Genomic DNA, 27990 nt, shown 5'->3' with positions numbered 1-27990 from the left:
ACATGAATCCACCTTTTTTTATCTCTCTGTATGTATACTTTTCGGAGAAGGAAATGGCAACCCACTCCAGTACTCTTGCCGGGAAACTCCCATGGACGGAGGAGCCTGGTAGGCTGCAGTCCATGGGGTCGCTAAGGGTCCGACATGACTGAGCGACTTCACTTTCACTTTTCACTTCCATGCATTGGAGAAGGAAATGGCAACCCACTCCAGTGTTCTTGCCTGGAGAATCCCAGGGACGGGGGAGCCTGGTGGGCTACCGTCTATGGGGTCGCACAGAGTCGGACACGACTGAAGTGACTTAGCAGTAGCAGCATGTATACTTTTAATCTAAATTTTTTTTTAATCCTATCATAATTTTCTACATTTATTCCTTTGTTTGACTTTCCTAGTTTTCTTTTCACCTTCAATCAGGATAGTCAGTTGGTTTGGACTACATGAGGTCCATAGGTCAGAAGAGACTGTGTTTTGGGGATAGGCTGGTGGCGTCAGAGGCGACGAGAGTGACGTTAAACCCCGTGACACCTGCTGGGTCGCCATTTTGCTGCCGCTAAGCGTGGCCGCATGCCGATCTCTCCCGAGTTCTCAATTCGGAGTGCGTAACAGTTCTTTGGCAGCCTCGGAGGATTGCTTGGCAGCGGCAGCGGCACAGGAAGCTGCTTGAACACAGTGAGCCTGCCGTTACAGCTATGCCCAAGAATAAAGGTAATGACTCGGTTTCCCAGAACCACGGTTTGCTCAGCCGCCACCGGTGGTAGCCCCTCCTTCTTGTGGTTGGCTGATATCTTTGAGCAGGACTGCACAGTCCACATAGGAGCTAGGAAGCTGCCCCTGCCTCCTCCCGCTCTGTTCGCATAGCGGTATCATTTTCTCTCTGTGTTTGTCAGTTTTACACGGAGGGTGAAATAGATTAGTTTTCCATTCATGCCAGGTTGAAGCTGAATACTTTGGCCGCCTCATGCGAAGAGTTGACTCATTGGAAAAGACCCTAATGCTGGGAAGGATTGGGGGCAGGAGGAGAAGGGGACGACAGAGGATGAGATGGTTGGATGGCATCACCGACTCGATGGACATGGGTTTGGGTATACTCTGGGAGTTGGTGATGGACAGGGAGGCCTGGAGTTCTGCGGTTCATGAGGTCGCAAAGAATCTGACAGGACTGAGTGACTGAACTGAACTGAACCTGCCAGGTTAACTGCCAGCGCATTAGTAAACTGAGGAGAAGGCTACTTTTGGGCAGCCAAGGCTTCGCCTCTGTGGCCTTCATCCTTTCCCGGGACTCTCCCTTAGCTGTTGTTTACGACACACTGATTCTTTCTTTTGGGACCATTAAATATTTCTCCATACTTTACTTTGTGGACAGTTGACTACTGCTGAAAATACTGCTTCTTTGCAAACACGAAGGTAAAACACCGTTGCATGTTTAGGTTCATGTCTGCCAGTTTACTTTCTTCTTCTTCTTCTTCTGCTGCTGCTGCTGCTGCTGCTGCTGCTGCTGCTAAGTCACTCCAGTCGTGTCCGACTCTGTGCGACCCCATAGACGGCAGTCCACCAGGCTCCACCATCCCTGGTATTCTCCAGGCAAGAATACTGGAGTGGGTTGCCATTTCCTTCTCCAGTGCATGAAAAGGGAAAAGGGAAAGTGAAGTCGCTCAGTTGTGTCGAACTCTTAGCGACCCCCTGGACTGTAGCCTACCAGGCTCCTCCGTCCATGGACTTTTCCAGGCAAGAGTACTGGAGTGGGGTGCCATTGCCTTCTCCTTACTTTCCTCTACCTGTCACAAACCTTAACCTTCTTTAGAAGGCAAGCATATACCAACGTGTTCTGCCTTCTTTTCTCATAAGATAGATGCTGGCACTATGTATTTCTACTTATCTTTATTCTGAGGCAGACAGTTCACAAATAATCAGATTTGACAATAACTCTACTTGTAACTTCCAACATCGTACTTGTAAGCTAACTGAAGCAGACCACTGGGACAGTCATTCCTTGAATTCTCCTTTTTACAGACCTCAATTCTTCTTGTGTCATGTTTAATGGCCTGTAATGCCTCCCAGAAAACTGTAACTGCAAGGAGTGAGAATACCTCCTTCAGAATAGCACCACATTTCACATTGCACAACAAATCTCTTCATTGTTCATTCCTGGCACTTCATTTTAGCTCTCAAGCCTTACTTAACGTTTGCCATATTCGGTTACATTTCTTTACCTTTGAGTTCAGTGCTCTCTAGATTCCCCAGACCAACTGGCCCAGCCTTTCTCTAGCAAGCAAATGTTTTGCTGCTACTAGTCAGTGAAACTCTAGGAATGTCTTTTTCATAATGTGTTAGGTAAATTACAAACCACTTCTACTTGTTTTTTCTAGTCTATTTAATTCACGTTTAGCTTACAAATAACTGTACATTGCCATGCATTCCTTGTTTCGTCTTCTGTTTCTAGGAATGACGTTTCCTATGCCCACATTTGGTAGTGTATTCTAAAGAGAACAGGACTTTATGAATGCTGAATTGCTACAGCTTGGTGCTTAGTAGATGTTCAGTACATTTTTGTTAATGTTATCTTCCTAGGCTTCACTCCAGCCTTGGGTAACTCTGCTCTTCCTTCTGTGGAACTTTTATACTAGCTGCTACCTCTCATGCCAAACTGAAGACATTTCTACATATGATTTTTCAGTTTTCAGCCCTTTACAAATATATGGACTAGTCTTGGTTTATTAATTTGAAAATAAATTGTGGAAGAAAATGTATAGAATCCAGGTTTAATCGGAAAGCATGGACAATAACAAAATGCTAATGGCTGTCTCTGGTAATGGGTTATGTGGTTGATAATATACTTATTGGGTAAGGGATTTGGATGAAAGCCACTGACAATTTGTAACATGCGGCTAATCAGAAAGCAAATAACGTTAAATTGTAAATCTCTTTTTAGGTCTCTTAATTTAAATGGTAATTTGTTTGTTTCCCTGTGTTTTTATAAAGTTTAAAATCTTACGTTAGCTTGTGCAACAGTTGAGTTTGTAAACTATTATACAGATGCTTAGATGTCAATTTTTATTCACTCTTTAATCATTTAGGTAAAGGAGGCAGAAACAGAGGCAAGGGTAAGAAGGAGAATGAATATGAAAAACGAGACTTAGTCTTTAAGGAAGACAGACAAGGTAAGACTTCTTTAGTTATTTATACCTTTTCTAGCAATTGAATTTGAGTTTACCCTGAAACATACCTTAGTCATAATCCCAAGGAGTTGTCTCATATCTCCTTTTTTTTTTAATCTAAATGATTTCATTTGCTTATGTGTTTCTTTGTTTGTTTGTTTGGCTGTGCTGGGCCTTCATTACTGCACATGTGCTTTTCTCTAGTTGTGGGGAGTGGGGGCTGCTCTGTAGTTGCAGTGCATGGGCTTCTCGTTGGGGTGTTCTCTCCACTTGTGGAGCAGAGGCTCTAGGGAGACCAGGCTTCAGTAGCTGCAGTACATGGGCTCAGCAACTGCAGCTGCCAGGCTGCAACTATTGAGAGCACAGCTATTGAGAGCACAAGCTCAATAGCTGTGGGACAGGGGCTCAGTCGTTTGGAGGCATGTGGGTTCATCCTGGACCAGGGATCAATTGGCAGTGGATTCCCTACCACTGAGCCACCACAGAAGCCCCTCGTATCTCTAGCTTTTCCCCATTTACTGTGCCCTACGTTGCTCCATAATTTGTTTTAAGTAATTCAATTTACACTGTTTCTCATGCAGATTTAATGTGGCATTTCTGTAAAGAAAGTGTCCAGTTTTTATTCTGTGACAAAGCATGGCATGAGTGCAACTGAATTGTAGGGTTTAGAGCAGAGTAAGCCTGGCTGCCAACATCGAAAATTCCCTACTATTGTAATATTTTTCAGTAGACTCTGAGAAATCCATGCCAAGACCTCAGACCCTCAGTACTCCAATGTCCTTAGTGTATTTAATAAAGTAACTGAATAATTGACTGTCTCTTATTTAAGTAAGTGCAGGCTAAAAGAAGAGTAGAATAATTGACTGAAGCACTTACTTTTTTCCCTTTAATGGATAGCTAAGCCCACGGAGGAGTTGAAATATGAATACAACTCCCATTTTTTTTTAACTTAGACTCACTAATATTTAATGTTTTCTTCTTGTACTTTCTTTCTGTACATGAACATTTTCTTCCTAATATTTTAATCTTTCTTATAGGCAGATCTAGTTACATACAGTTACGGTCTTTAGCCCTAAATATCTCATCTCTTAAGAGTGAAGGCTTTCTCTTATGTAACTCCAGTAGCATGGTCACGAGAAATTTAACCTTACCATTGTATTGTCACCTAGTAAGTACTTTTTTCTAGCCCCGTTGCTTGCGCTTAGTCATGTCTGACTCTTTTGCGATCTCATGGACTGTAGCCCACCTGGTTCCTGTGTCCATGGAATTCTCCAGGCAAGAATACTGTAGTGTGTTGTCATTTGCTTCTCTACGGGATCATCCTTGCCCAGAAGTCTAGTGCGTGTCTCCTTTGTCTCTTGCATTTGCAGGTGGATTCTTCATGGCTGACCACTGGGCAAACTTGTGTTTTGGAATACCCAGTAGCCATATGTGGGTGTTGAAATGAATTGAAGTTAACATATATTGTTCAGTTCACATGTAAACTTTTCTCTTAATGAAAATGCTATTCTCTGTTGTTGAGCTGGTGTGTAACTGCCATTCACATGTGTCCATTTGTTTCAGTAATTTCCAGCACTTCATAAAAAGCCACGTAATTATTCCTTCATAGTGGAAGTCACTAAACACACACACACACACACTCAGGCACAAACACAAATATTTTTATTAATTATTTGAAACATGGTGTGTGGCTAAAGATAATCTGGTCTTTGACCTTCGTATTTTTTCCTTACATTAGAAATTTGTTTTCAGGCCCAGGTTTTAAATTACAATTTTCTTTTCTTTGTTATTTTCTCCTGTGTAGCAGTCCTGAACAATAAGCTGGGTTCACGGCCTGTGAACCAAGGGACTCTCCATCATGTGAATCCCATTTACCCTTCAGGATAATTACAGATTAGGATCTCTTTGGTGGAGGTGTTGTTATTCAGTCGCTAAGCCATGTCTATGACTCTGTGGGAGCCCGTGAACTGCGGTACACCAGGATCCCCTGCCTTTCACTATCTCCTTGCATTTGCTCAGACTCATGTCTCTTGAATCCTGTGATACCATCCAACCATCTCATCTTCCGTTGTCCTCTTCTCTTGCCCTCCTGCTTTCCCAGCATTAGGGACTTCTCCTTGCTATCGACTCTTTGCATCAGGAGGCCAAACTATTGGGGCTTTGGCAGCAGTCCTTGCAGTGAATATTCAGCGTGATCTCCTTTGGGATTGACTGATTGGTTGGTCTCTTTCTGTCCAGGGGACACTCAAGAATCTTCTCCAGCACTATAGTTGAAAATCTTCAACTCTTCAGCGTTTAGCCTTCTTTACGGTCCCAACTGTGACATCCCTATGTGACTACTGGAAAAACTAGAGCTTTGACTATACAGACCTTTGTCAGCAAAGTGATATCTCTGCCATTTAACGTGTTGTCTAGAGTTGTCATAGCTTTTCTTCCAAGGAGCGGTTCAGTTCAGTTCAGTCACTCAGTCGTGCCTGGCTCTTTGCAACCCCATGGACTGCAGTGCGCCAGACCTCCCTGTCTATCACCAACTCTTGGAGTTCCACCAAACTGGTGTCCATTGAGGTGGTGATGCCATCCAACCATCTCATCCTCTGTAATTCCCTTCTCTTCCTGCCCTCAATCATTTCCAGCATCAGGATCTTTTCCAGTGAGTCAGCTCTTCTCATCAGGTGACCAAAGTACTGGAGTTTCAGCTTCAACATCAGTCCTTCCAATGAACACCCAGGATTGATCTCCTTTCACATGGACTGGTTGGATCTCCTTGCAGTCCAAGGGACTCTCAAGACTCTTCTCCAACAGCACAGTTCAAAAGCATCAATTCTTCGGCACTCAGCTTTCTTTATAGTCCAACTCTCACATCCATACATGACTACTGGAAAAACCATAGCCTTGACAAGATGAACCTTTGTTGGCAAAGTAATGGCTCTGCTTTTTAATATGCTGTCTAGGTTCATCATAACTTTCCATCCAACTAGTAAGTATCTTTTAATTCCATGGCTGCAGTCACCATCTGCAGTGATTTTGAAGCCCCCCAGAATAAAGTTAGCCTCTGTTTCCCCATCTATTTCCCATGAACTGATGGGACTGCATACCAGGATCTTGATTTACTGAATGTGGAGCTTAAACCAACTTTTTCATTCTCCTCTTTCATTTTCATCAAGATGATCTTTCACCAAGGTTGGTGTCATCTGTCTATCTGAGGATCTTGATATTTCTCCCGGCAATCTTGATTCCAGCTTGTGCTTCCTCCAGCCTGGCGTTTGTCATGATGTACTCTGCCTAGAAGTTAAATAAGCAGGGTAACAATATACACCCTTGATGTGCTTCTTTCCTATTTGGAACCAGTCTCTTGTCCCGTGTCTAGTTATAACTGTTCCAGATGTAGTTGCTTCCTGACCTGCATACAGATTTCTCAAGAGGCGGGTCAGGTGGTCTGGTATTCCCATCTCTTTCAGAATTGTCCACACTTTATTGTGATCCACACCGTCAAAGGCTCTGGCATAGTCAATAAAGCATAAATAAATGTTTTTCTGGAAATCTCTTCCTTTTTCCGTGATCCAGTGGATGTTGGAAATTTGATCTCTGGTTCTTCTGCCTTTTCTAAAACCAGCTTGAACATCTGGAAGGTCATGGTTCATGTATTGCTGAAGCTTGGCTTGCAGAATTTGAGCATTACTTTGCTAGCGTGTGAGAGGGGTGCAATTGTGCAGTAGTTTGAGCATTCTTTGGCATTGCCTTTCTTTGGGATTGGAATGAAACTGACCTTTTCCAGTCCCGTGGCCACTGCTTAGTTCTCCAATTTTCTGCATATTGAGTGCAGCACTTTCACAGCATCATCTTTGAAGATCTGAAATTTTTCAGCTGAAATTCATCACCTCCACCGGCTTTGTTTGTAGTGATGCTTCCTAAGGCCCACTTGACTTCACATTCCAGGATGTCTGGCTCTATGTGATTAATCACTGCATAGTGATTATCTGGATCGTGAAGATCTTTTTTGTACAGTTCTTCTGTGTGTTCTGGCCACCTCTTCGTAATATCTTCTGCTTCTGTTAGGGCCATGCAATTTCTGCCCTTTCTTGAGCCCATTTTTGCATGCAATGTTCCCTTGCTATCTCTAATTTTCTTGAAGAAATTCTAGTCTTTCCCTTTCTATAATTTTCCTCTCTTTCTTTGCACTGATCACTAAGGAAGGCTTTCTTATCTCTCCTTGCTATTCTTTGGAACCCTGCATTCAAATGGGTATATGTTTCCTTTTCTCCTTTGCTTTTCACTTCTCTTCTTTTCACAGCTATTTGTAAGGCCTCCTCAGACAGCCATTTTGCTTTTTTGCATTTCTTTTTCTTTGGGATGATCTTGATCCCTGTCTGCTGTACAGTGTCACGAACCTCCACCCATAGTTCATCAGGCACTCTGCCTATCAGATCTAGTCACTTAAATCTATTTCTCACTTCCACTGTAAAATCATCAGGGATTTGATTTATGTCATGCCTGAATGATCAAGGAGCAGGTGCCTTTGAATTTCGTGGCTGCAGTGGCTGTCACTTTGATGTTAGTCCTTAGTAAAAAATTTAGTAATGTACACGCTTTATATTAACTACCTGTTTCTTTCTCTTTATTCTGATGCCTGCTTTTGTCTTTTAAATCAAGAAGACATCATCCCATACTAGCTAATGATTTTGTCATTGTTTTCAAATGACAGTAGAATCAGGTGGCCTCTACTATTCTTAGATATAATTGTATTTAAACATTTGACACTTTACCTTAAGATACCATTTTAAGAACTTGAGAATAAGCATCAACGTGTTCTCAAGCAAAAGTTTGTTAATGATCAACCTGCTGTTGATTATCGGTAGAGTTAATGAGGGAAAGGAGAGTCGAGGTTTGGCGAATACTCAGCCTGAGAGGTTGCTAAGTCAGCCTTTAGGGTGCAGTCTGAAATGAGCCGCTTTGATGTCCAAAGGTAGAGCATGCAGTCATGAAGAGCACGACTGAACTGATTTTCTCAAATTAGTAGATGACTTAAATATTCAAAGTAGCAGGTAGCTTTTTGTGTTACTAACATTTCTAATTTTGGATTAACTGCTTCACTTTTGTCGACTTTTCCTTGCTCTGAAAACATGAGGGTAAATGCATTAAGTGTAGCTGGAAGAGACTATAGACATTGTTTGGCAGATTAAGAGTTCTCTCATTTTTGTGGATAAAATTAATATAGGTCACCTTGAGACAGCTCTCCTTTGTTATAATATTTGAACATTTTGTTCTTTTTTAAATCATGGTTGGTGTGGTCTAAATTTGGCAATAAAAGTGAAGTTACCAACCTAACAACAAGTGTTACATTTTTTTAAAAAATTGAACAGTATTTTACAGTTCTCTTTTGTTTTGTTTTTTTTTCTTTTTTGCCCCTTCCTAAGAATATGCCCAGGTAACCAAAATGTTGGGAAATGCACGATTGGAAGCAATGTGTTTTGATGGTATGACAAGGATATGTCATATCCGAGGCAGCTTGAGAAAAAGGGTGAGTGTGGAGATATATTTTCCTTTAATACAAAACTTACCTTTAAAAAATTTAGCTGTGCTTCCAAGTGACTGACTTTGGTGAATTCTTCAAGACTTCAAAAATAGTGAGTTATATGACAATAGAAACACATAAAATTAGAAAATCCTCGATAACTTTCATCAGAGGATTTAGATTTAGAAAGAATGATTTGTGACACCTAGGCTGGATTTCGGCCAGAAATGTTTGCTCTTGAAGAAACAGACACATTCCGTGTATGAAACAAATGACCTAGACTCTTAACAAAAATATTAACCCATGAGAGAAAGAAAGAAAAATAAAACACCTGAAAATTATTTTTAAGACAAAAGGAGTCTAATTGCTAATTAAATCCAGTGTATGGTTCCGGGTAAGACTTTGCTTTGTGGGAACAGCTGTACGTGGTGTTAGGAACATTTGAAATGGGACCATCTTATTTAATAATTTTGGCACACTGATTGATCATATTGTTTAAAAGTTCCTTCAACCCTAATTTTTTGGATTAAAAAACAGTTTTGTTCTCTTGAGTCATTCTTTTCCAGTTAGTGGTTTGGGGGCCTAAATTGATGTCCGATGGTAACTAGATGGCTATGTTTGGGTCGATGAGTTATTTTCATTTGTTTAAAATAACTAAAGATGTCCAAAGTGATTTGTGAATAAAAGTAATTCACGTGGCAAAGAACTATGCTTTTGTAAACTTACTTATTTGAAGTAAAATTATTATCTATTTTAATATCCTAAATTAGAAATCTTGATCCAAACTGAACTGCCTATCTTTAGTTTTTACTTAATAGATGGTAACTCTCTGTAACTAGACTTTGTCTCATAGGCATGAGCACACACACAGATCACACACACATACATGCACGTGTACACATGACACACACACACCACAAACACACACACACACACGCACACACACACTCATCTGTCGTTTTGCCCTAATTTTTCGTAGGTCCTTTTCACACACTGAGTGAATTGTATCTTTTGTATTATGTTAAGTATGGCTTAACATCACACACTATTTTTTGTTTGCATTTTAAGTATAATATACTGCGAGTTTTCTTTTATAGGTTTGGATAAATACTTCAGATATTATATTGGTTGGTCTTCGAGACTATCAGGTAACAATTACACCTAAATTTATAATGTTCTTGAATTTAGAAATCATTAACATCAGTATTTAGATGATGCAATAAAATGCATTTGATCTGTTCCAGCCAGTTATGATTCTCATCCTTCTGGCAATAAAATTTGTTATGATCCATGAGGTATAAGATGATAGAATTCTGGCTGACTGACGGCATATGACTGATGGTTTTGTGGGAAAACTTGTTGTTTCTTTTTTTATTGTAAATATGCTATGCAATAAGTATTTTCTTATAATTTTGGATAAATACTGCAACTCATCACTCTGTCCTCCTTTAAAGCACACATGTATTCAAGGCTGTGTGCTAGGTTTTCTGGAATTTTGCCGCAGGCTGACGTTTTCAGTGTTTTGTAGTAAAATGAGAAGATATCTTTCTATTTTGTGACATATATTTCACAGAACTAGATTATTCATTTTCCTTCCATTTTTCTTTTCTGTAAATTTTGACAACACTGCAGCTTGTAGGATCTTAGATCCCCAGTCAGGGGTTGAATGCAGAATACTGCTGAGAAAGTCCTGAGTCCTAATCATGGGACCACCAGAAGACTCCCCCCCGTTTTGCCTTTTAAATATTTTGGTAAAATGACCTTTGCTGAAATAAGAACAGTAGCATATGACAGTGATTTTCGTTAGTATTCTCACTCATCAAAAGAAAAATTTAGTAATTTTATATTGGGTTGTCAGTTCCAATTTTTAAATTTCAAGGTCTCAGATCCAAGTTTGAAAAACCACTGCTGTAGATGATGCAATCAATTCAGGCAAAACCTGTAATCTCCAAAAAGGGTGTTTGAGGCTTATAGGAGAAAGGTAAGACATAGACTAGGTTGTTTAGCGTCTATGTTATAAATCTGAGATGAATACTTAGAAAACTACTTGGTAGTTGCCCCCTACGACCTTAATGTTTGGACTATAACTTGTGAGACAGAAATTCTTTTGATTTCTGTGTCAAACCCATCCCTTGGGCTAAATTAGATTTTGAGTGAAACAACTGCTCAGTCGCTCTCTATTCGATTATCAGGTCATGTTTTCTGTAAATACTTAAGACGTTCTGATTTGTAAAGTTTCAGTCTTCTGTTTCCTTGTCAATTTTTTGGTGTGATTGTTCTATTAGTGACTAAAAGAGACATTTTGAAGTCAGCTACTTCACTTTTCATCTGCACTAGTTTTCTCTTAAAGAATCTGTATGTCTTGATTCTCTAGTGAAATATTCTTGACAATTAAAAACATTATGCACGTTGTTTCTTGTCTTCTTTTTACGTATACTACCTGAGGTGAAGTCTCTGTTAAGTGCAGCTTCTAGGCTTTCTCAGCCATGCTTTGGATTGACTGCTAATTTTCTGGTATGTGACAAAACACCTTTTCCTTTTTCTTTGTGTGTCTTGTGTTTGTTGTTATTTTTGTTGTTGTTGAAAACTAGAAAATGCAAATATAACGTGGTGAACTGGGAGATCAGATTTCTTCCCCCAGGGCTTTTATCTTGCCATTGTTTGTTGAGTGATTTCTGAAACAGATTGTGTATGGCATGTATCTTTTCCTTCATGTGGCCGCTGAATGCTTGTTTATAACGTTGCACACAGCCCATGTTTGAGGTTTCATTAAAAGCCAGCAGTCCTCTCAGCCTCTGCTTTTAGGCTCTGTGCATGCTGGGGCATACCTTTGATACTCATCCAGGCAACTGATAGTTCTGAGTCATCATTCCGGGCTTGTGCAGAAACTCCAGGTCACTCAAAGCTGAGAGACTAGGAGCATCCCTCAACTTTGATGAGTTTGGGTTCAGTCCTGATTCCACATATAAATGAGGTCCTACAGTGTTTGCCTTCTCTGTGTGACTTGTTTCTCTTAGCACACTGTCCTCCAGGTTCATCTCTGTTCTTGCAAATGGCAATATATATCTACGTTGGATGTTAATCCTTTAGTGGTCTTATCATTTGCAAATATTTTTACTGATCTAGTACACTGTCTTTTTTATGTTGTTGTTGATGATTTCCATTTCTGTGCAAAAGTGATTTAATGTGAAGTACTTCCACTTACTAGGTTTTGCTTGTGTGGCTTATGGGTTTGGTGTCCTATACCAAAAACAAAGAACAAGAGCGGCATTTGGTAGTTTTACACTGTGTTCTCTTGTGGTAGTTTTATGGTTTCAAGCCTGGGTTTAAATCTCTTCAGGGTTATTTTAAGTGGTTTGTGGTGTAAGATAGCGGTCCACTTTTATGTTAAGTATTGTTTTCCTAGACCTGGTTATTAGAGAGGATGTCTTTTCTACACAGTTATCTTGCTTCCCTTCATAAGTATTCGTTGACTGTCTTTGAAAAATTTTGTTTCTGAGTGCTCAGTTTTGTTCTAGGAGTCCGCCTACTGGTGGAATGCCAGTGCCATATTGTTTGGACAGTTGTGTTTGAAAAGCAGGAAGTGTGTGTCCTCCAGCTTTATTCTTCCTCAAGATTGCTTTGGCGGTTAGGATTCTTTGAGGTTCCACATAACTTTGTCTGTGAAAAAAACTGCTACTTAAATTTGTATAGGAATTACATGCAATCTGTACATTACTTTGGGTAATGTGGACACATTACTATTATAACTGATTTTTGTATGTTGATTTTATATCCTGAAACTTTACTGTATTTTTTTCCTTTGTATGTTTTTGTGATCTAGATCATCCATTTATAACCTTTCCATTTTTCATGCTTGATGACTAAAAACATAGAATCTGTCTGTAAAAGTGTATCATTTTCATGTCCATTTATTTTCATTTAACTACATATAACCCCGCAAATGGATTGAAGAATTCTAAGTTCCCAGTTTAATTCTTTGTTGCAATGGCAGTGTAACCACAGTTATATCAATCCATTAAGGGGTTAAAATACTAACTTTAAAGTGGATAGCCAGAAACAGCTCTTCTGATTTTTAATCTGTTGCAGATAATTACAAACCCTTGCTAGTCAAATCATAATGTAAAGAAAATAGCATCACCACTCTGTGGAAGTGTATTAGCAGGTTATTAGCTAATCTTGGGAAAAGGCGATGGCACCCCACTCCAGCACTCTTGCCTGGAAAATCCCATGGACAGAGGAGCCTGGTAGGCTACAGTCCATGGGGTCGCTAAGAGTCGGACACGACTGAGCGACTTCACTTTCACTTTTCCCTTTTATGCACTGGAGAAAGAAATGGCAACCCACTCCAGCATTCTTGCCTGGAGAATCCTAGGGACGGCAGAGCCTGGTGAGCTGCCGTCTATGGGGTCGCACAGAGTCGGACACGACTGAAGCGACTTAGCATAGCATAGCATTGCTAATCTTGTCCCTACTGAGTTGCACTCAGAGTTTTAACACAATACCTACATGTTTTTTGTGCACATTATAGTTTGAGAAGTGTTGGTGTGTATTACACTGCAGTTTTATGACTGTGATATTTTCAGTTGCCTTTCTTTAGGTCTTTTCTAGGTTAATTGTAAGCGCTCAGAATTGTTTGTTCTGTCAGTGTCTCAGCTTCTTTAAAATGGAGAAAAGTGAACATTTTAGGGCAGTACTTCTCAGGCATATTTGCATCAGAAACACCCAGAAGAGCTTTATAAACATGCAAGGACTTCACTTCAGGCCTGTCAGGTTTTAGGAAGATATAGGTATCTTTTTAAAGCACCGCAAACAATTCGAATCAGTAAGATACTCTAAGAACTGTGGGTTGTAGAAAGGTTTCTTTTGGGTAAAATACCACTTTCAGTTTGAACTACAGTGTTAGAGTGTGGACAAGGACCACATTTCAAAACCACCACACACACACACACCCCTTTCCTTTTCTTTCTTTGATTCAATGCATTGTATGCATCATTTTCCTTGTCTATACTTCATTTGGTCATGCATGCAAACTTTGTCGTGTGAATTTGTGTGTGTGTGTGTGTGTGTGTGTGTGTGTGTGTGTGTGTGCCGCTCATAGAAGGAAGGTGAGAGAATAGTGAGGTTTTACATAATTGTGTTTAATTTGAAAGTAATTTAGGAGACAACTGATGATTCTTTGTATAACCACTTTTCATCCTTCCTTGTTTTTCTCCAAGGATAACAAAGCTGATGTAATTTTAAAGTACAATGCAGATGAAGCTAGAAGTCTGAAGGCTTATGGAGAGCTTCCAGAATATGGTAGTTAATGTCAAAGTTATTACATTTCCCTGTCTTCTTATAGTATTTGCTAATTAGTGTTTAGGTGAAGCAGTTGTTTCTGCTCTTGTTCTTTCTCTCTCTTTTATGTATTTTTGCATATATACTTCAATTCGCTTTAAGAATGTATGAAATACTTCAGTGTATTAACAACTTAGTAATGGATTCTCTTCCTAATATATGCTGTTTTGGTGGGGAATTAAAAAGTTTACAGACTGTAGCCTGATACGTAACAATTGTTCAAGGAATGCCTCTTTTAAACAATTCTTAAGAGATTATACCTGGTTTCAGCTAATCGAGGACAACAGTTATGGTACTGGTATTGATCTTTATGGAGGAGTATTCAGGTTTTCTTAGTACATAAAGTACTGTTGTGGCATTTTGTGGAGAGTGTTCTTAAAAGATATCCCTTTTGTTTCTTAAAGACAAAAGTATTCTATTCTTCCTCTAGTGAGCTTGGAAAGATTAAAATAAGTTTCTAGTAACAAAAAAGAGGAAGTGTACTAAACTCACATTGTGAACATGATAGCAACTTTATTTATTCAGTTACAGTGCATTTTATTATAAAGGTATGCGTTTTTTAGTAAGAATGAAAATTCTGATGACATATAGGCCATTTAAAAAAGACTAAGATAATTGGGAATCAGATCAACATTTACTTGGCAGTGAACTTCTTTTAGTTGTTTCATTCTGAGTTTGTTCTCTGTGATATGTTTGCAGTTAGGCAGATTTTTCTTGGAATGGAACTGTTGAATCGATGATTGATTACAAGCAGTTTCTTGTACAGTTCAGTGTTTTAGTATTAATCCAGTATTATTTCTTTAAGTAGGCAACTAATCTAGTAACATCTTGATTTTATATTTTTAAGAGTATGCTCTTACTGTGTTTTTAGCAGAACTTAGTGAAACAGATGAAACAAATTCCTTTGATCCTGAAGATGATGATGAAATCCAGTTTAAGGACCCTGCAGATGAGGTTGAAGACATTGAGGTGTAAGTCCAGGCTGAACCATGTGTGTGTGTGCTTTTTATTGTTTGGTACATGAAAGTAGTCAGACCTTTCACCATCTTTGGGCTCAGAAGGAGGAACACTTGAATTGAATATATATTGAGGCTCATGTATCCGTGAATTTGAATAGCCATTAATATTCATAAGACAGCATGGCAACCTTTTTAATTTTTCAAAAACTTTATAATTCTTGGGATCTCCTTGTTTGTTTGATTTATGTCAACTGGGTCTGACAGTGGGCACTCCTTGTCTTTATTAGGTAAGGGGGTCTACAGTGATAGTAGTAAGAAGTTTAGCAGACAGGTTTAAAATGTATCATCTCCCAAGGCTGGTACGTTAAAAGAAGTAAAGCATGTTGCAGCCACCTTGCAGAAGCATTGGAATTTCAGTGTACTCCAAAGCATTCTTAAAATGAAGGCCTGTTTTGTTGCCCATGTATTTAGAGGTTACATTAATTGTCCTGTATCACTCTAGAAAAAACTTTTGGTTTGAAGTTTGTGGGAAATGGTTGTTAATCTTGGTTAGGAAATAGTGATGATAAGACTTTTAAATGCCTCACGGTTCTTTTTTTTTAAATTAGTTTATTTATCTATTTTTAAACTTTACAATATTGTATTTGTTTTGCCATACATTGACATGAATCCACCAAGGGTGTACATGTGTTCCCCTTCCAGACACCCCCTCCCACGCTCCCTCCCCATCCCATCCCTCCAGGTCATCCCAGTGCACCAGCCCTGAGCACCCCATATCATGCATCGAACCTGGACTGGTGATTCGTTTCATATATGATAATTTACAATCTTCAATGCTGCTATGAATGTTTTTAAGTACAAATTTTATTGATTTGTATCTCTTGACTTTTTAGACAGGCATATCAAGTAACTGGAATGACAATATGGCTTATACTCTTGTAAGGCGTGTTAGACTTCTTCATCTTCTTCTTTCGGTACTTCTGTAGTAAAAATGTACTGTAGAAGACAGAAATGCAAAATCAAAAATGAGTGTTTGATTGAATACTAAGGTAGAAGTTTAGAATTCCAGGAGCAGATTTTAGGAAGTCTAAATTGAATCAATGACTTAGAACACAGATTTCAAGATCTTTCAGTCACCAACATCCTTATTAAGAGCATTTTCAGACACTCAGAGAAATTGAATTTTAAGTGGAAGTGAGCAATCACATATTCACCAAGATTACACAGTTTACAATTTTATACTCAGTCTCTCACATCTATCCTGTTCATCCCAGTCCGTATTATACTTTGATGGATTTCCAAATCATTTAGGAAATGAAACCAAGGCACTACCCTGGTGTGCTAGTATTTTAAGATTCTCAGCGTCCACTGTAGGGGTCACGAGTTCAATTCCTGGTCTGAAAAGGATGATCTGCATCCTGTGCGACATGGCCACAAATAACATTTAACACCCAAACTGCTTAAGATTATTCACACCGTGAATTAGAACAGCTGGTTATGTACCAATAGTGGAGAATTTATTTCTTTCTTTTACCCTATTTTTATAGATCTTTAAACATATGACAATACTCCATTGAAGCGAAGGTGAAGTCACTCAATCATGTCTGACTCGTTCTGACCCCGTGGACTGTAGCCTACCAGGCTCCTCTGTCTGTGGGGGTTCTCCAGGCAAAAACAGTGGAGTGGATTGCTATTTCCTTCTCCAGGGGATCTTCCCAACCCAGGAAGACCTTTTACCCTCTGAGCCACCAGGGAAGCCCGATACTCTACTGATGTTGCATGCTTTTAAAGCACACCAGAAACAGGAAATTAAAAAGGAGTAGAAAAATATTGTTGCAATATCATTAAATATTTTTAAAAATTTTCTCTTCCAGTTTTGCTACCACTTATCAGAGGCTCGAAAATTTTACATCAGTTTTTATTTTATATATTTATGATGCCTCTGTCATCATCTTTTATGTATTTGGAGTTATGAATTTTGTAAATGCTAAAATGAACATCTTAAAGATTTCAGTTAAACCGTGGTTAAAAATGAAAAGGCAGTTTTATTTGAAAAAGTGGACCCCGGGTTTTATGACTCAGTGTAAATCAGAAAGTAAAACACAATTATATACTAAGAAAGAATCCAGTAATGAAATGTCTTTTAAGTAGATGTCTTTTTAATGATATCTTTGTAGTATCTAGATGGTTTGTAATGCTGACCACAGATTTCTTAGAAATGCTGTCCTCTCTCTAATGTTTTGCTCAGTTTTGCAATCTCTCTCTCAGCCAGAGATTCCTTGTGGCTAAATTAATACTGAGGAGGTACAGTTGACAGTTATTTTCTGTGGTAAGAATGTAAAATGAACCAGTTATGTAGTATGTTATTCGAGACCGGAAGGTTGTCACGGCTGAGCTGGGGTTGAAGGCAAGGGAGCTAACCAAAGGGAAGACTTGAATACCAAGCCACACAGAGTTAAGCTTTTCCTTAGAAGGAAAAGAGAACAGGTTTCTGGAGCTGTGACTAAGCAGGTCAGTTGGGGAAAAGACTAAAGGCAACCGTAAGTGAAAGAGTTTGTCTTATATTGGAAATTTTGTTTAGGTTTATGTGTTTTATGTCAGAATCGCAGTTCTTGCCACAGTCAGATATCCTGGTGATTACTAGAGTGTCACGCCTGTGATCAGATTGAGTCACAAGCATTGGATTTAGTACCATCCTTCTCTCTTTGGGAGACGAAAAGATTCTAACCTGCCATTAAGATGAGTGAGTTAATTTAAAACATTGAAAAAATAATAGCTTGCGTAACATGATGTTCTCATTGAGATCATAGAGATTCACTGAAAACACATAGGAATTGAGAAAACAATCTGGTTGTTGTTCTTAACTTTAGTTCAAAAGGAATAATTTTCTAAGTAGTGTAAGAAGATCCTTTAAGCATTATTACAAGAATTATTTTTTCTGTAGATCTGATGTTCTTTTCACTTACAGATCTGAATTGAATTCAGAAGTCTGAGGAACATGCTACAGTTTGAATTTTGGTCATCACCTGCCGAGAAGAATAAAATTCAGTATGAGTGTAGTTTAAAGCACACTGTGCCTTAAATAAACTATGGTTTATTTTCATTGTTTTATTTCTTTATTTTTTATTAAATTAGTTTCTTTATTATTTAACTTTACAATATTGTATTTGTTTTCCATACATTGACTTGAATCCACCGTGGGTGTACATGTGTTTTCCTTCCAGGACCCCCCTCTGACCTCCGTCCCCACCCCATCCCTCCGGGTCATCCTGGTGCACCAGTCCCGAGCACCCTGTATCATGCATCGAACCTGGACTGGTGATTCGTTTCACATATGATAATTTACATGCTTCAGTGTCATTCTCCCATATCATCCCACCCTCGCCCTCTCCCATAGAGTCCATAACACTGGTCTATACATCTGTTTCTCTTTTACTGTCTCTCATACAGGGTTATCTTTACCGATTTACTAAATTCCATATATATGTGTTAGTATACTGTATTGGTGTTTTTCTTTCTGGCTTACTTCATTCTGTATAATAGGCTCCAGTTTCATCCACCTCATTAGAACTGATTCGGATGTATTCTTTTTAATGGCTGAGTAATATTCCATTCTGTATACGTACTAGAGCTTCCTTATCCATTCGTCTGCTCAGGGGCATCTAGGTTGCTTCCATGTCCTGACTATTATAAACAGTGCTCCGATGAACATTGGGGTAGACGTGTCTCTTTCAATTCTGTGTATGCCCAGCAGTGGGCTTGCTGGGTCATATGGCAGTTCTATTTCCAGTGTTTTGAAGAATCTCCACACTGTTCTCCATAGTGGATGTACTAGTTTGCATTCCCACCAACAGTGTAAGAGGGTTCCCTTTTCTCCACACCCTCTCTAGCATTTATTGCTTGTAGACTTTGGAGAGCAGCCATTCTGATGGGTGTGAAGTGGTACCTCATTGTGGTTTTGATTTGCATTTCTCTGATACTGAGTGACGTTGAGCATCTTTCCATGTGTTTGTTAGCCATCTGTATGTCTTCTTTGGAGAAATGTCTGTTTAGTTCTTTGGCTCACTTTTTGACTGGGTCATTTATTTTTCTGGAATTGAGCTGCAGGAATTGCTTGGATATTTTTGAGATTAATTGTGTGTCCGTTGCTTCGTTTGCTATTCTTTTCTCCCATTCTGAAGGCTGTCTTTTCACCTTGCTTATAGTTTCCTTTGTGGTGCAAAAGCTTTTAATTTTAATTAGGCCCCACTTATTTTTGATTGTATTTCCAATATTCTGGGAGGTGGGTCATAGAGGATCCTACTGTGTTTTATGTGGGAGAGTGGTTTGCCTATATTTTCTTCTAGGAGTTTTAAGTTTCTGGTCTTATGTTTAGATCTTTAATCCACTTTGAGTTTATTTTTGTGTATGGTGTTAGAAAGTGTTCTAGTTTCATTCTTTTACAAGTGGCTGACCAGTTTTCCCAGCTCACTTGTTAAAGAGATTGTCTTTTCTCCATTGTATCTTCTTGCCTCCTTTGTCGAAGATAAGGTGTCCATAGGTGCGTGGATTTATCTCTGGGCTTTCTCTTTTGTTCCGTTGGTCTATGTTTCTGTCCTTTTGCCAGTACCATACTGTCTTGATGACTGTGGCTTTGTAGTAGAGCCTGAAGTCAGGCAGGTTGATTCCTCCATCTCCATTCTTCTTTCTCAACATTGCTTTGGCTATTCAAGGTTTTGGTATCATATTCCTTTTAAAAACAGATGAAGCTGAATTATTTTGAGTAAAATGTTAACACTTGCTTCTTTCAATGTAATGGAATTTTTAGGGGTAAAGACCTCAATATCTGCTGCCAAAACACTGGGGACAAAGAAAGAAGAGGAAAGATTCCTCTCCTGTTTTACCTCCAGTCAACGGATGTTTTGAATAAATTGCCTCACCATCATAAGCCCTCGTGTGAACTCATTTGTTTGCAGAGTCTTTCTATATATTCCACTTATCTAGAGGTTTTCTTGAGATTTTTGATAGAATATAAAGAAAGCAGAAGTATGCATTTGAAGTTAAGAAAAAGGGCTATTTTCTTACATATGATGCTCAAGTGTAGTTTTATTCTGTTTGGTAACATATACTCTTTTCATCATTTTGTGTTGCCACTGTATATAAAAAGGGCATTTCCAAAGTGAAGCCTTCAGAAGACAGGTTGGAGTCATAATGTTCAATTCATGTGATTAGAAGTTGCAGAAATTCTACACTAAGTAACACTCAATTTTATTAACATTGAATGTTTTGATCTGTTTGTGGAGAGTATTTTTACTCAGCATTTTAAATATTTCTCAAGTACAACCACCATTAAGAATAAAGTAAATAGATGAACCTTTACAGATAAAGTAGGTTATTTGTCCTTTCATTCTCAAAAGTCATATGCATTGTAACAATATAGTGCTGAATTTGCTGAGTAAAATAATCACATTGTATGCGTGAAAATCTCATTTCATAAGTAATTTCTATAAACTAATACTTTCATAAATTTGTCCCTTAGCTGTGATAAGGGAAAGGAAGGAACAGCCACTGAAAAATACAAGAAAGTGTTGCATTCAATATATTTTGGTCTTGCTTTGTGTCACTGGTGTATTTGTGTGTGTGTGTGGCGCATATTTTACTGCAAATTTAGACACTAATCTTGCTTTTTAACAGTGTGCTTTGAATGTATCCTCTGAATGAAATGAAATTCAGGGCTTGTTCAATGACCTCAATAAAATTTTACTCATGTGTAGTGAGAGACCATTCATCAAGTAATTTCTGAAACATATTCCTTTGGAGAATTTTTAGGGAATATACATTTAGCTGGTTTCTGTAATATAAAAAAGGGGAGTAAACATTTGGATGGTTTCATTTCACTTTGCTAGAGTTTTCTTTCCCAAGTTTGTACACTGAGTGTGTACATAGTTAAATCCGAGAAAAAAGTTCATGGATGTGTTTTTTGGTGCTTCATCTGTGGAGTTCCTGAGCACTTATATGCTGAACATATTTGAGATGGAGGACTAGTTTTAATAGTCTGAAGAAACAAACTTGAGAAGTTGACTTCATTGATAATCAAAACTTCCTGGTTATTTAGTCTTTTTACGTATCTTTCTTCAAGCCTTTGCCAAAAATACCAGAATCTGTGCACATGACATAGTGAAAAACTTCTCTGTGGATGTTCTCAAACAAACACGGGCTTGTCCAAAGATTTAATCTACACTTACATTGTGTTTGCTAGTTTTCATGGTCTGATTGTTTTACTCTTGTTTGTTTCTTGATTTCTGTTTTTATTTTCCTAAAAATTGTGTTCTGATACCCTAACCTCAGAAGATAATAGTATTTTGAAGCAGGCCCTCTAGGATGTCATTATGCCACTGCGGGGGAACCCTTAGGAAAGGAGTTTCTACCCTTATGAAGGAGACCTCAGAGGGTTTGCCCTGAGCAGAGGCAGCAAGAACTCAGCAGTTTGCAAATCAGAGGAGGCTTCACCAGAACCCTAACCCTACCAGCACACTGATCCTAGACTTCCCATGTCTGGAAGTGAAACTTTCTGTTGTTGAGAAGCCAGTTTGTAGTATTCTGATATAAGAACTTGAATGAAGGGAAACACTGGTGACAACACATTTTTTTCTCTCTGTTTAGTAACTGTGAGGCATAGTGTTTCATCTTGAGTTTCTTCTGTACAATTTTCCATGGAAGAATTATTTTGATACATCTCATGTAGAAATTGTATAGGTAAAATTTGTGGGGGGTGGTGCCTAGGAAATTTATTCAAAATTGGATGCCCCATGTTACTTGGTGCTTCAAAGAGCGTGATCTCTTTTGCTTCCTCTCCAGTCACTTGAAACATTCCGTAAGATGCCCCGGAAGGGAAAACAAAGTAATATTTTAATGGAAACTTGACAGGTCCATTTTGTAGGATTTTAGAGTGTGGGAACACAGTTCTTGGCAACATAATTTGACACTACCCTCCTTCAAATCAGACTTTGTTTCATAGGTTCAGAAGATATGCAGGACCATGAACTCCAACACTGCAATTTCAGAAAGCAAACTTTCATATTTTAAAATTATTTTAACTGTAAGATATTAAATTTACATCAACCAGAGTCAGTCACTGGTACACACATATTCCCGCGCCCTGAACCCTCCTCCCCAGCCTATTGCTCTGTGTTGTCCCAAGCACTGGCTGTGGGTGCCCTGCGTCATGCACTGGACTTGGAATGGCCATCTGATTTTGTACGGTAATGTACATGTTTCAATGCTGTTCTCTCAAATTGTCCCACCATTGCCCTCTCCCACAGAGTCCAAAAGTCTGTTCTTCCCATGTCTGTCTCTTTGGCTGCTCTGCATGAAGGATCCCCGTGACCATCTCTCTAAATTGCATACATATACATTACTATACAGCATTTGTATTTCTCTTTCTGACTTTACTTCACTCTGTAGAACAGGCTCCTGTTTCCACACATCATTAGAACTGACCCAAAGCATTCCTTTTCACAGCTGAGTAATGGTCCATTGTATATATATATACCACAACTTCCTTATCCATTCACCTGCAATGGATATCTAGCAATATTGCTTCCATGTCCTAGCTATCGTAAATAGTGCTGAGATGAATATTGGGGTGCACGTGTCTCTTTCAGTTCTACTTTCCTTGGGGTGTATGTAAGCAGTGGGATTGCTGGCTCATATGGCAGTTTTGTTTCCAGGTTTTTAAGAACTCATACGCTTTATTGTGGCTATACTTGTTTGCATTCCTACGAACAGTGTAAGACCCTTACCTTTTCACTCCCTCTCCAGAATTTCATGTTTGAGATGTTTGGGTGATGGTCATTGTGCCCAGTGTCAGATGCCACTTCATTGTGGTTTTGACTTTCATCTCTCTGAAAATGAGTGATGTTGAGCATCTTTTGTGTGTTCATTCAGTTCAGTTCAGTTCAGTCGCTCAGTCGTGTCCTACTTTTTGCAACCCCATGAATCACAGCACGTCAGGCCTCCCTGTTCATCACCAACTCCCGGAGTTTACCCAAACCCATGTCCATCGAGTCGGTGATGCCATCCAACCATCTCATCCTCTGTCATCCCTTTCTCCTCCTGCCCCCAATCCTTCCCAGCATCAGGGTCTTTTCCAATGAGTCAACTCTTCACATCAGGTGGCCAAAGTGTTGGAGTTTCAGCTTCAACATCAGTCCTTCCAATGAACACCCAGGACTGATCTCCTTTAGGATGGATTGATTGGATCTTCTTGCAGGCCAAGGGACTCTCAAGAGTCTTCTCCAACACCACAGTTCAGAAGCATCAATTCTTCAGCACTCAGGCTTCTTCCCCCTCCAACTCTCACATCCATATGTGACTACTGGAAAAACCATAGCCTTGACTAGATGGACATTTGCTGGCAAAATAATGTCTCTGCTTTTAAATATGCTGTCTCGGTTGGTCATAAATTTCCTTGCAAGGAGTAAGTGCCTTTTTTTTTTTATTAAGTATTTATTTATTTATTTATTTATTTTTTCTTATAAATTTATTTATTTTAGTTGGGGGCTAATTACTTTACAATATTGTAATAGTTTTTGCCATACATTGACATGAATCAGTCATGGGTTTACATGTAGTGCCTTTTAATTTCATGGCTGCAGGCACCATCTGCAGTGATTTTGGAACCCCAAAAAATAAAGTCTGACACTGTTTCCACTGTTTTCCCATCTATTTTCCATGAAGTGATGGGACCGGATGCCATGATCTTTGTTCTCTGAATGTTGAGCTTTAAGCCAACTTTTCCACTCTCCTCTTTCACTTTCATCAAGAAGCTCTTTAGTTCTTTTTCACATTCTGCCATAAGGGTGGTGTCATCTGCATATGTGAGGTTATTGATATTTCTCCCAGAAATCTGGATTCCAGCTTGTACTTCATCCAGTCTGGCATTTCTCAGGATGTACTCTTATTAGATCTTAGGGATACTAATTTTAAAGAGACAACATAATAAATTGTGCAAAGCATAAAATATACACATACAATAAGAGTTGTACACAGTACAATGGAATATTAGCCATTAAAAAGAATGAAATAATGCCATTTGCAGCAACATGAATGGACCTAGAGATTGTCATAGCGAGTGAAGTAAATCAGACAGAGAAGGAGAAATATCATATGGCATCCCTCATATGTGGAATCTAAAATGAAATCATATAAATGAAGTTACAACACAGGAAGACTCTCAGACTTACAGAGCAAACTTATGGTTTGTTCTTATGGATAAACTCACAGATAATGAACAAAGTCCTACTGTTAGCACAGGAAACGTTGCTCAGTGTTACCTGGCACCTTGGATGGGAGGGGAATTTGGGGGAGAATGGATAAATATATACATATGGCTGAGTCCCTTCACAGTTTACCTGAAAGTATCACAACATTTTTAACTGGCTATACCTCAATACAAACAAAAAGTTTTTGTTTTTTTTTTTTTTTTCAGTTGTATAAAGGTTTTTTTTTTTTTTTTCAGTCGACTGAGTAAAATATTTGCATGGGAGCAAGAACCACGGAGGTAATGCCACGTTCAGGGGGATGATTTTCCTTTTTGTCTTAATAATATTTTCTTTCAGCAAACGAAAATCAAGATTCAAATGTGCATAAATTGCTTTTATATGATTACATATTGTGCCATCTTAATATGTATGAATATATAATCCCTTTATCTACTCTTGCTGCTCTGATTTTAACATAAGGAGTTAGAAAACCATTTAAGACAATGTAACCTCCTACATATGCTCTCTTAAGAGGTGCTGCTAATAAATCGAACATGAAGTTTTTAACTTTTTATTTTATATTGGAGTATAGCCAGTTAACAATGCCATGATAGTTTCAGGCGGACAACAAAGGGACTCAGCTACAGATACACGCATATCAATTCTTCCCCAAATTCCCCTCACATCCAGGCTGCCACTGAACACTGAGCAGAGTTCCCTGTGCTCCACAACAGGTCCTTGTTGGTTCTCCATTTTAAATACAGCCGTGTGTACATGTCTGTCCCATGCTCCCTAACCATCCCTTCCCTGCATCCTTCCCCTCAGCAACCATAAGCTGAACATACAGCTTTTTCACACTTGACTCTGTGTCGCGCCCCTGGCAGGCACCCTGGACAAGACGCCCACACCTAAGAAAATATTTGTGAGTTACCTTCAGCCTAGAAAATATGAACAAGGGAGAAAAACAAGATCCAGAACAAGATATGAATTTCCAAGAAGTTGACGTGCACTTAAGGTATGTGTGTGACTTAGAGGTGGGAGTCTCCTGACCTCTGGATGTTTCATGTGGATTCTGAGAAAAATGTCTGCTTCTTTAATTAGATGGAAATGTACACAACAGAGAGCTTTGCATCAAGTCTGACATTTAGTGCATGACTCCCTGGGACCCTCCAAGCTGGGTTGTTGACCTATTTTTCCTCTGGACCCCAAGCTGTGTTAACTCCTCACTGACTTCTAATCCGGAATCAGCGATCCCTGTTGGGAACGTCCTTGTTGCTTCCCCCTTATCTCCATTCCTCCCTCAACCACTGTTATTTCTTACTTTTTGGGTGCTGTTGTTGTTCGTCACCGAGTCACGTCCACTTCTTTGCTACCCCACGGATGCAGCACGCCAGGCTTCCCTCTCCTTCGCCATCTCCCAAAGTTTGCTCACACCCACGTCCATTACTCAATGGACGGTGATGCCATCCAAACATCTCATCCTCTGCCACCTCCTTCTTCTCTTGCCGTCAGTCTTTCCCAGCCTCAGGTCTTTCCCAAGGAGTCCGCTCTTCACATCAGGTGGCCATAGTATTGGAGCTTCAGCTGCAATGTCAGTCCTTCCAATCAATATTCAGTGTTGATTTCTTTTAGGATTGACCGCTTTGATCTCCTTGCAGTCTAAGGGACTCTCAAGAGTCTTCTAATAAAATTGAAGCCAACAGATATAAACTGCCTGTATGGATCTCAGACACCACTTTAATCATTTGACATGTGATTGGGTTCAGGATACCTCACCCCAAAATATGGCACCTGGCATATTGAAGGTGAAGCAGTTTGAGAAAACAGCGGAAGGAAGAGGTTCACTCTCTTCCCCTTCCCCCTTCTTCCATGAAACAAGCCATAATCCCATCATGGGAGAGGTACCCTGCCTATAGCAGGAGGAAAGGAGCATTCTTATCTCCAAAGGGTGAGGAACACTTCCAAGAGGAAGCCTAACACACAGGCCTTGCTAAGTTTCTGCCAGCTTATTACACTCACCTCTTATTCCTTAACCGATCATATTCTTCCACAACTGTCCCCACCTCATCAAACCTAGTTTGAAATACTCAGGTCTGTTTCTTTAGGTCTTCATTTCCTTAGGAAGGCTCCTGCGTCACTTAAAACATATTAAAATAAGTTGTAAGCTTGTCTCCAGTTAATGTGTCTTTGTTGATTCATTTTCAGACGCACCCAGCGACCCTCAGCACGTGGAAGAAAACATTATCCACCTCTACATATTTTAATCCTTACATTTAGTAACTTGCTGTCCTTTTAGTCTAGAAGGACAGACTGAGGCTCAGAGAGCTTGAATGACCTCCAAATTGCAGGTTTTCAGATACAATACATAGAAGGGCACTTCTGGGGAATCCCCCACACCAGGGGTTTGTGAGCTGCACGTGTATACCTAAAATGCCATCACCAAATCTCAGGTCATAGGTTTTCTCTTAAGTTCTCTTCCTGGAGTTTTCTAGTTTTGGTGTTGCATTTGGGTGTCTGATCCACTTTGAGTTAGTTTTTGTCACAGGTATAAGACCAGTGTCAAGAATATTAACCATTATGCCATCATCACCATAATCAACATCACAATGACTAAAATACTTGTTGCACCTTTCACTATACTTTCCCTACATATCTCGAGGCCCTGATAAATGTTCTTTAGTTAAACACAAATGGCTCCTCAACACAGGAAAACGTATTCTACCTTGCTCCTGAAAAATTTTTCGACCCTAGTTTTGGAAAAACTGAAAAAGCATCCTATAACACTGAGAATGCAGGTTTGCTCACACAGGCTGGTGTGGGTCTGATAGGCAAGCGTCTATGGAAGGCAGCTTTGAAATCTCTGTCAAAATGACACACACATGTGCACTGTGGCTCAACAATTCCACTGCAGGGGATTTTTCTTCCCAGAAGGTTTCACACAGCAGCAGAACTGCTGAAGCTCATAGTTTTGCACAGAATACTGGTAGCAAAGGGCTGAAAACAACTCAACCACCCAGTAGTCAGGGATGGGGTAAATAAATCAAGTCACAACAACAGTACAACAGAAGTCAAACAGCTGTTCAAAAACAGTAGGCAAATTCTCTTTGTACTGATATGAAAAGGTCTCTGAGATAGGAAAAAATGAAGGCATAGAACAATGGGTACAGTCTGCCACCTTTTGTATAAAAAAGGTAGGAAATGAGACTATGAGTATTTTTGCAAACTAAAAATGTTTCTACTCTATTTATACAAACATATAGTTACATATAATATGAATCTGTGTGACATCATGATATACTTGTTATAGTTGGTCAGTCGTGTCTGACTTTTTGAGACCCCATGGACTCGACAGTCCATGAAATTCTCCAGGTATGAATACTGGAGTGGATAGCTGTGCCCGTCTCCAAGGGGGCTTCCCTACCCAGGGATCGAACCCACGTCTGCCTGCGTTGAGGGTGGAATTTTCACCAGCTGAGCCACAAGGGAATCCCAAGAACATTGCAGTGGGTAGCCTATCCCTCCTGCAGTGGATCTTCCTGATCCAGGAATCCAACCAGACTCTCCGGCATCGCGGGCGGATTCTTTACCAACTGAGCTTCCAGGGAAGCCTTATATTGCTATCAAGGGAGTAATTATATTACTTAAGTACACATTTTAAGCTACAGTATGTACCACACTGTGTCACATTATAGGTTGTGTTACATCGTCACACTTCTTATTTAGAAAATATATTTTATATTTTAAACTATTTATATCTATTACAGGTAAATATCTACCGAATT

General features: G+C 39.3%; 1 protein-coding gene across 3 annotated transcripts; it reads left to right on the top strand.

Annotated features, from left to right (window-relative positions):
* Positions 1-465: 465 nt before the first annotated feature.
* On the top strand, positions 466-18069 carry LOC145537767 (eukaryotic translation initiation factor 1A, X-chromosomal-like). 3 transcript variants are annotated; one of them, XM_081568581.1, is made up of 7 exons: positions 466-705; positions 3075-3158; positions 8570-8673; positions 9765-9815; positions 13887-13968; positions 14879-14978; positions 17935-18069. In XM_081568581.1, the coding sequence occupies exons 1-7, from the start codon at positions 690-692 to the stop codon at positions 17957-17959; spliced, it is 462 nt and encodes a 153-aa protein (XP_081424707.1). In that variant the 5' UTR covers positions 466-689; the 3' UTR covers positions 17960-18069. The 3 variants fall into 3 exon arrangements, with proteins under 3 accessions (XP_081424707.1, XP_081424708.1, XP_081424709.1); XM_081568582.1 differs by having other exon boundaries at positions 16514-18069; XM_081568583.1 differs by lacking the exons at positions 9765-9815; positions 17935-18069 and having other exon boundaries at positions 14882-15888.
* The last annotated feature ends 9921 nt before the right edge of the window (positions 18070-27990 follow it).

Source organism: Giraffa tippelskirchi, chromosome Y (genome assembly GCF_054371585.1).
Source record: "Giraffa tippelskirchi isolate mGirTip1 chromosome Y, T2T-mGirTip1v1.2.pri, whole genome shotgun sequence".
NCBI lineage: Eukaryota > Metazoa > Chordata > Mammalia > Artiodactyla > Giraffidae > Giraffa > Giraffa tippelskirchi.
The sequence above is the reverse complement of the archived record's forward strand: the minus strand, read 5'-3'. Positions and strand labels throughout refer to the sequence as shown.

Coding starts and splice junctions, on each gene's coding strand:
- LOC145537767 (XM_081568581.1), top strand. Junction 3,159..8,569: donor CTTTAAGGAAGACAGACAAG/GTAAGACTTCTT, acceptor CCCCTTCCTAAG/AATATGCCCAGGTAACCAAA. Junction 9,816..13,886: donor TTGGTCTTCGAGACTATCAG/GTAACAATTACA, acceptor TTTTTCTCCAAG/GATAACAAAGCTGATGTAAT.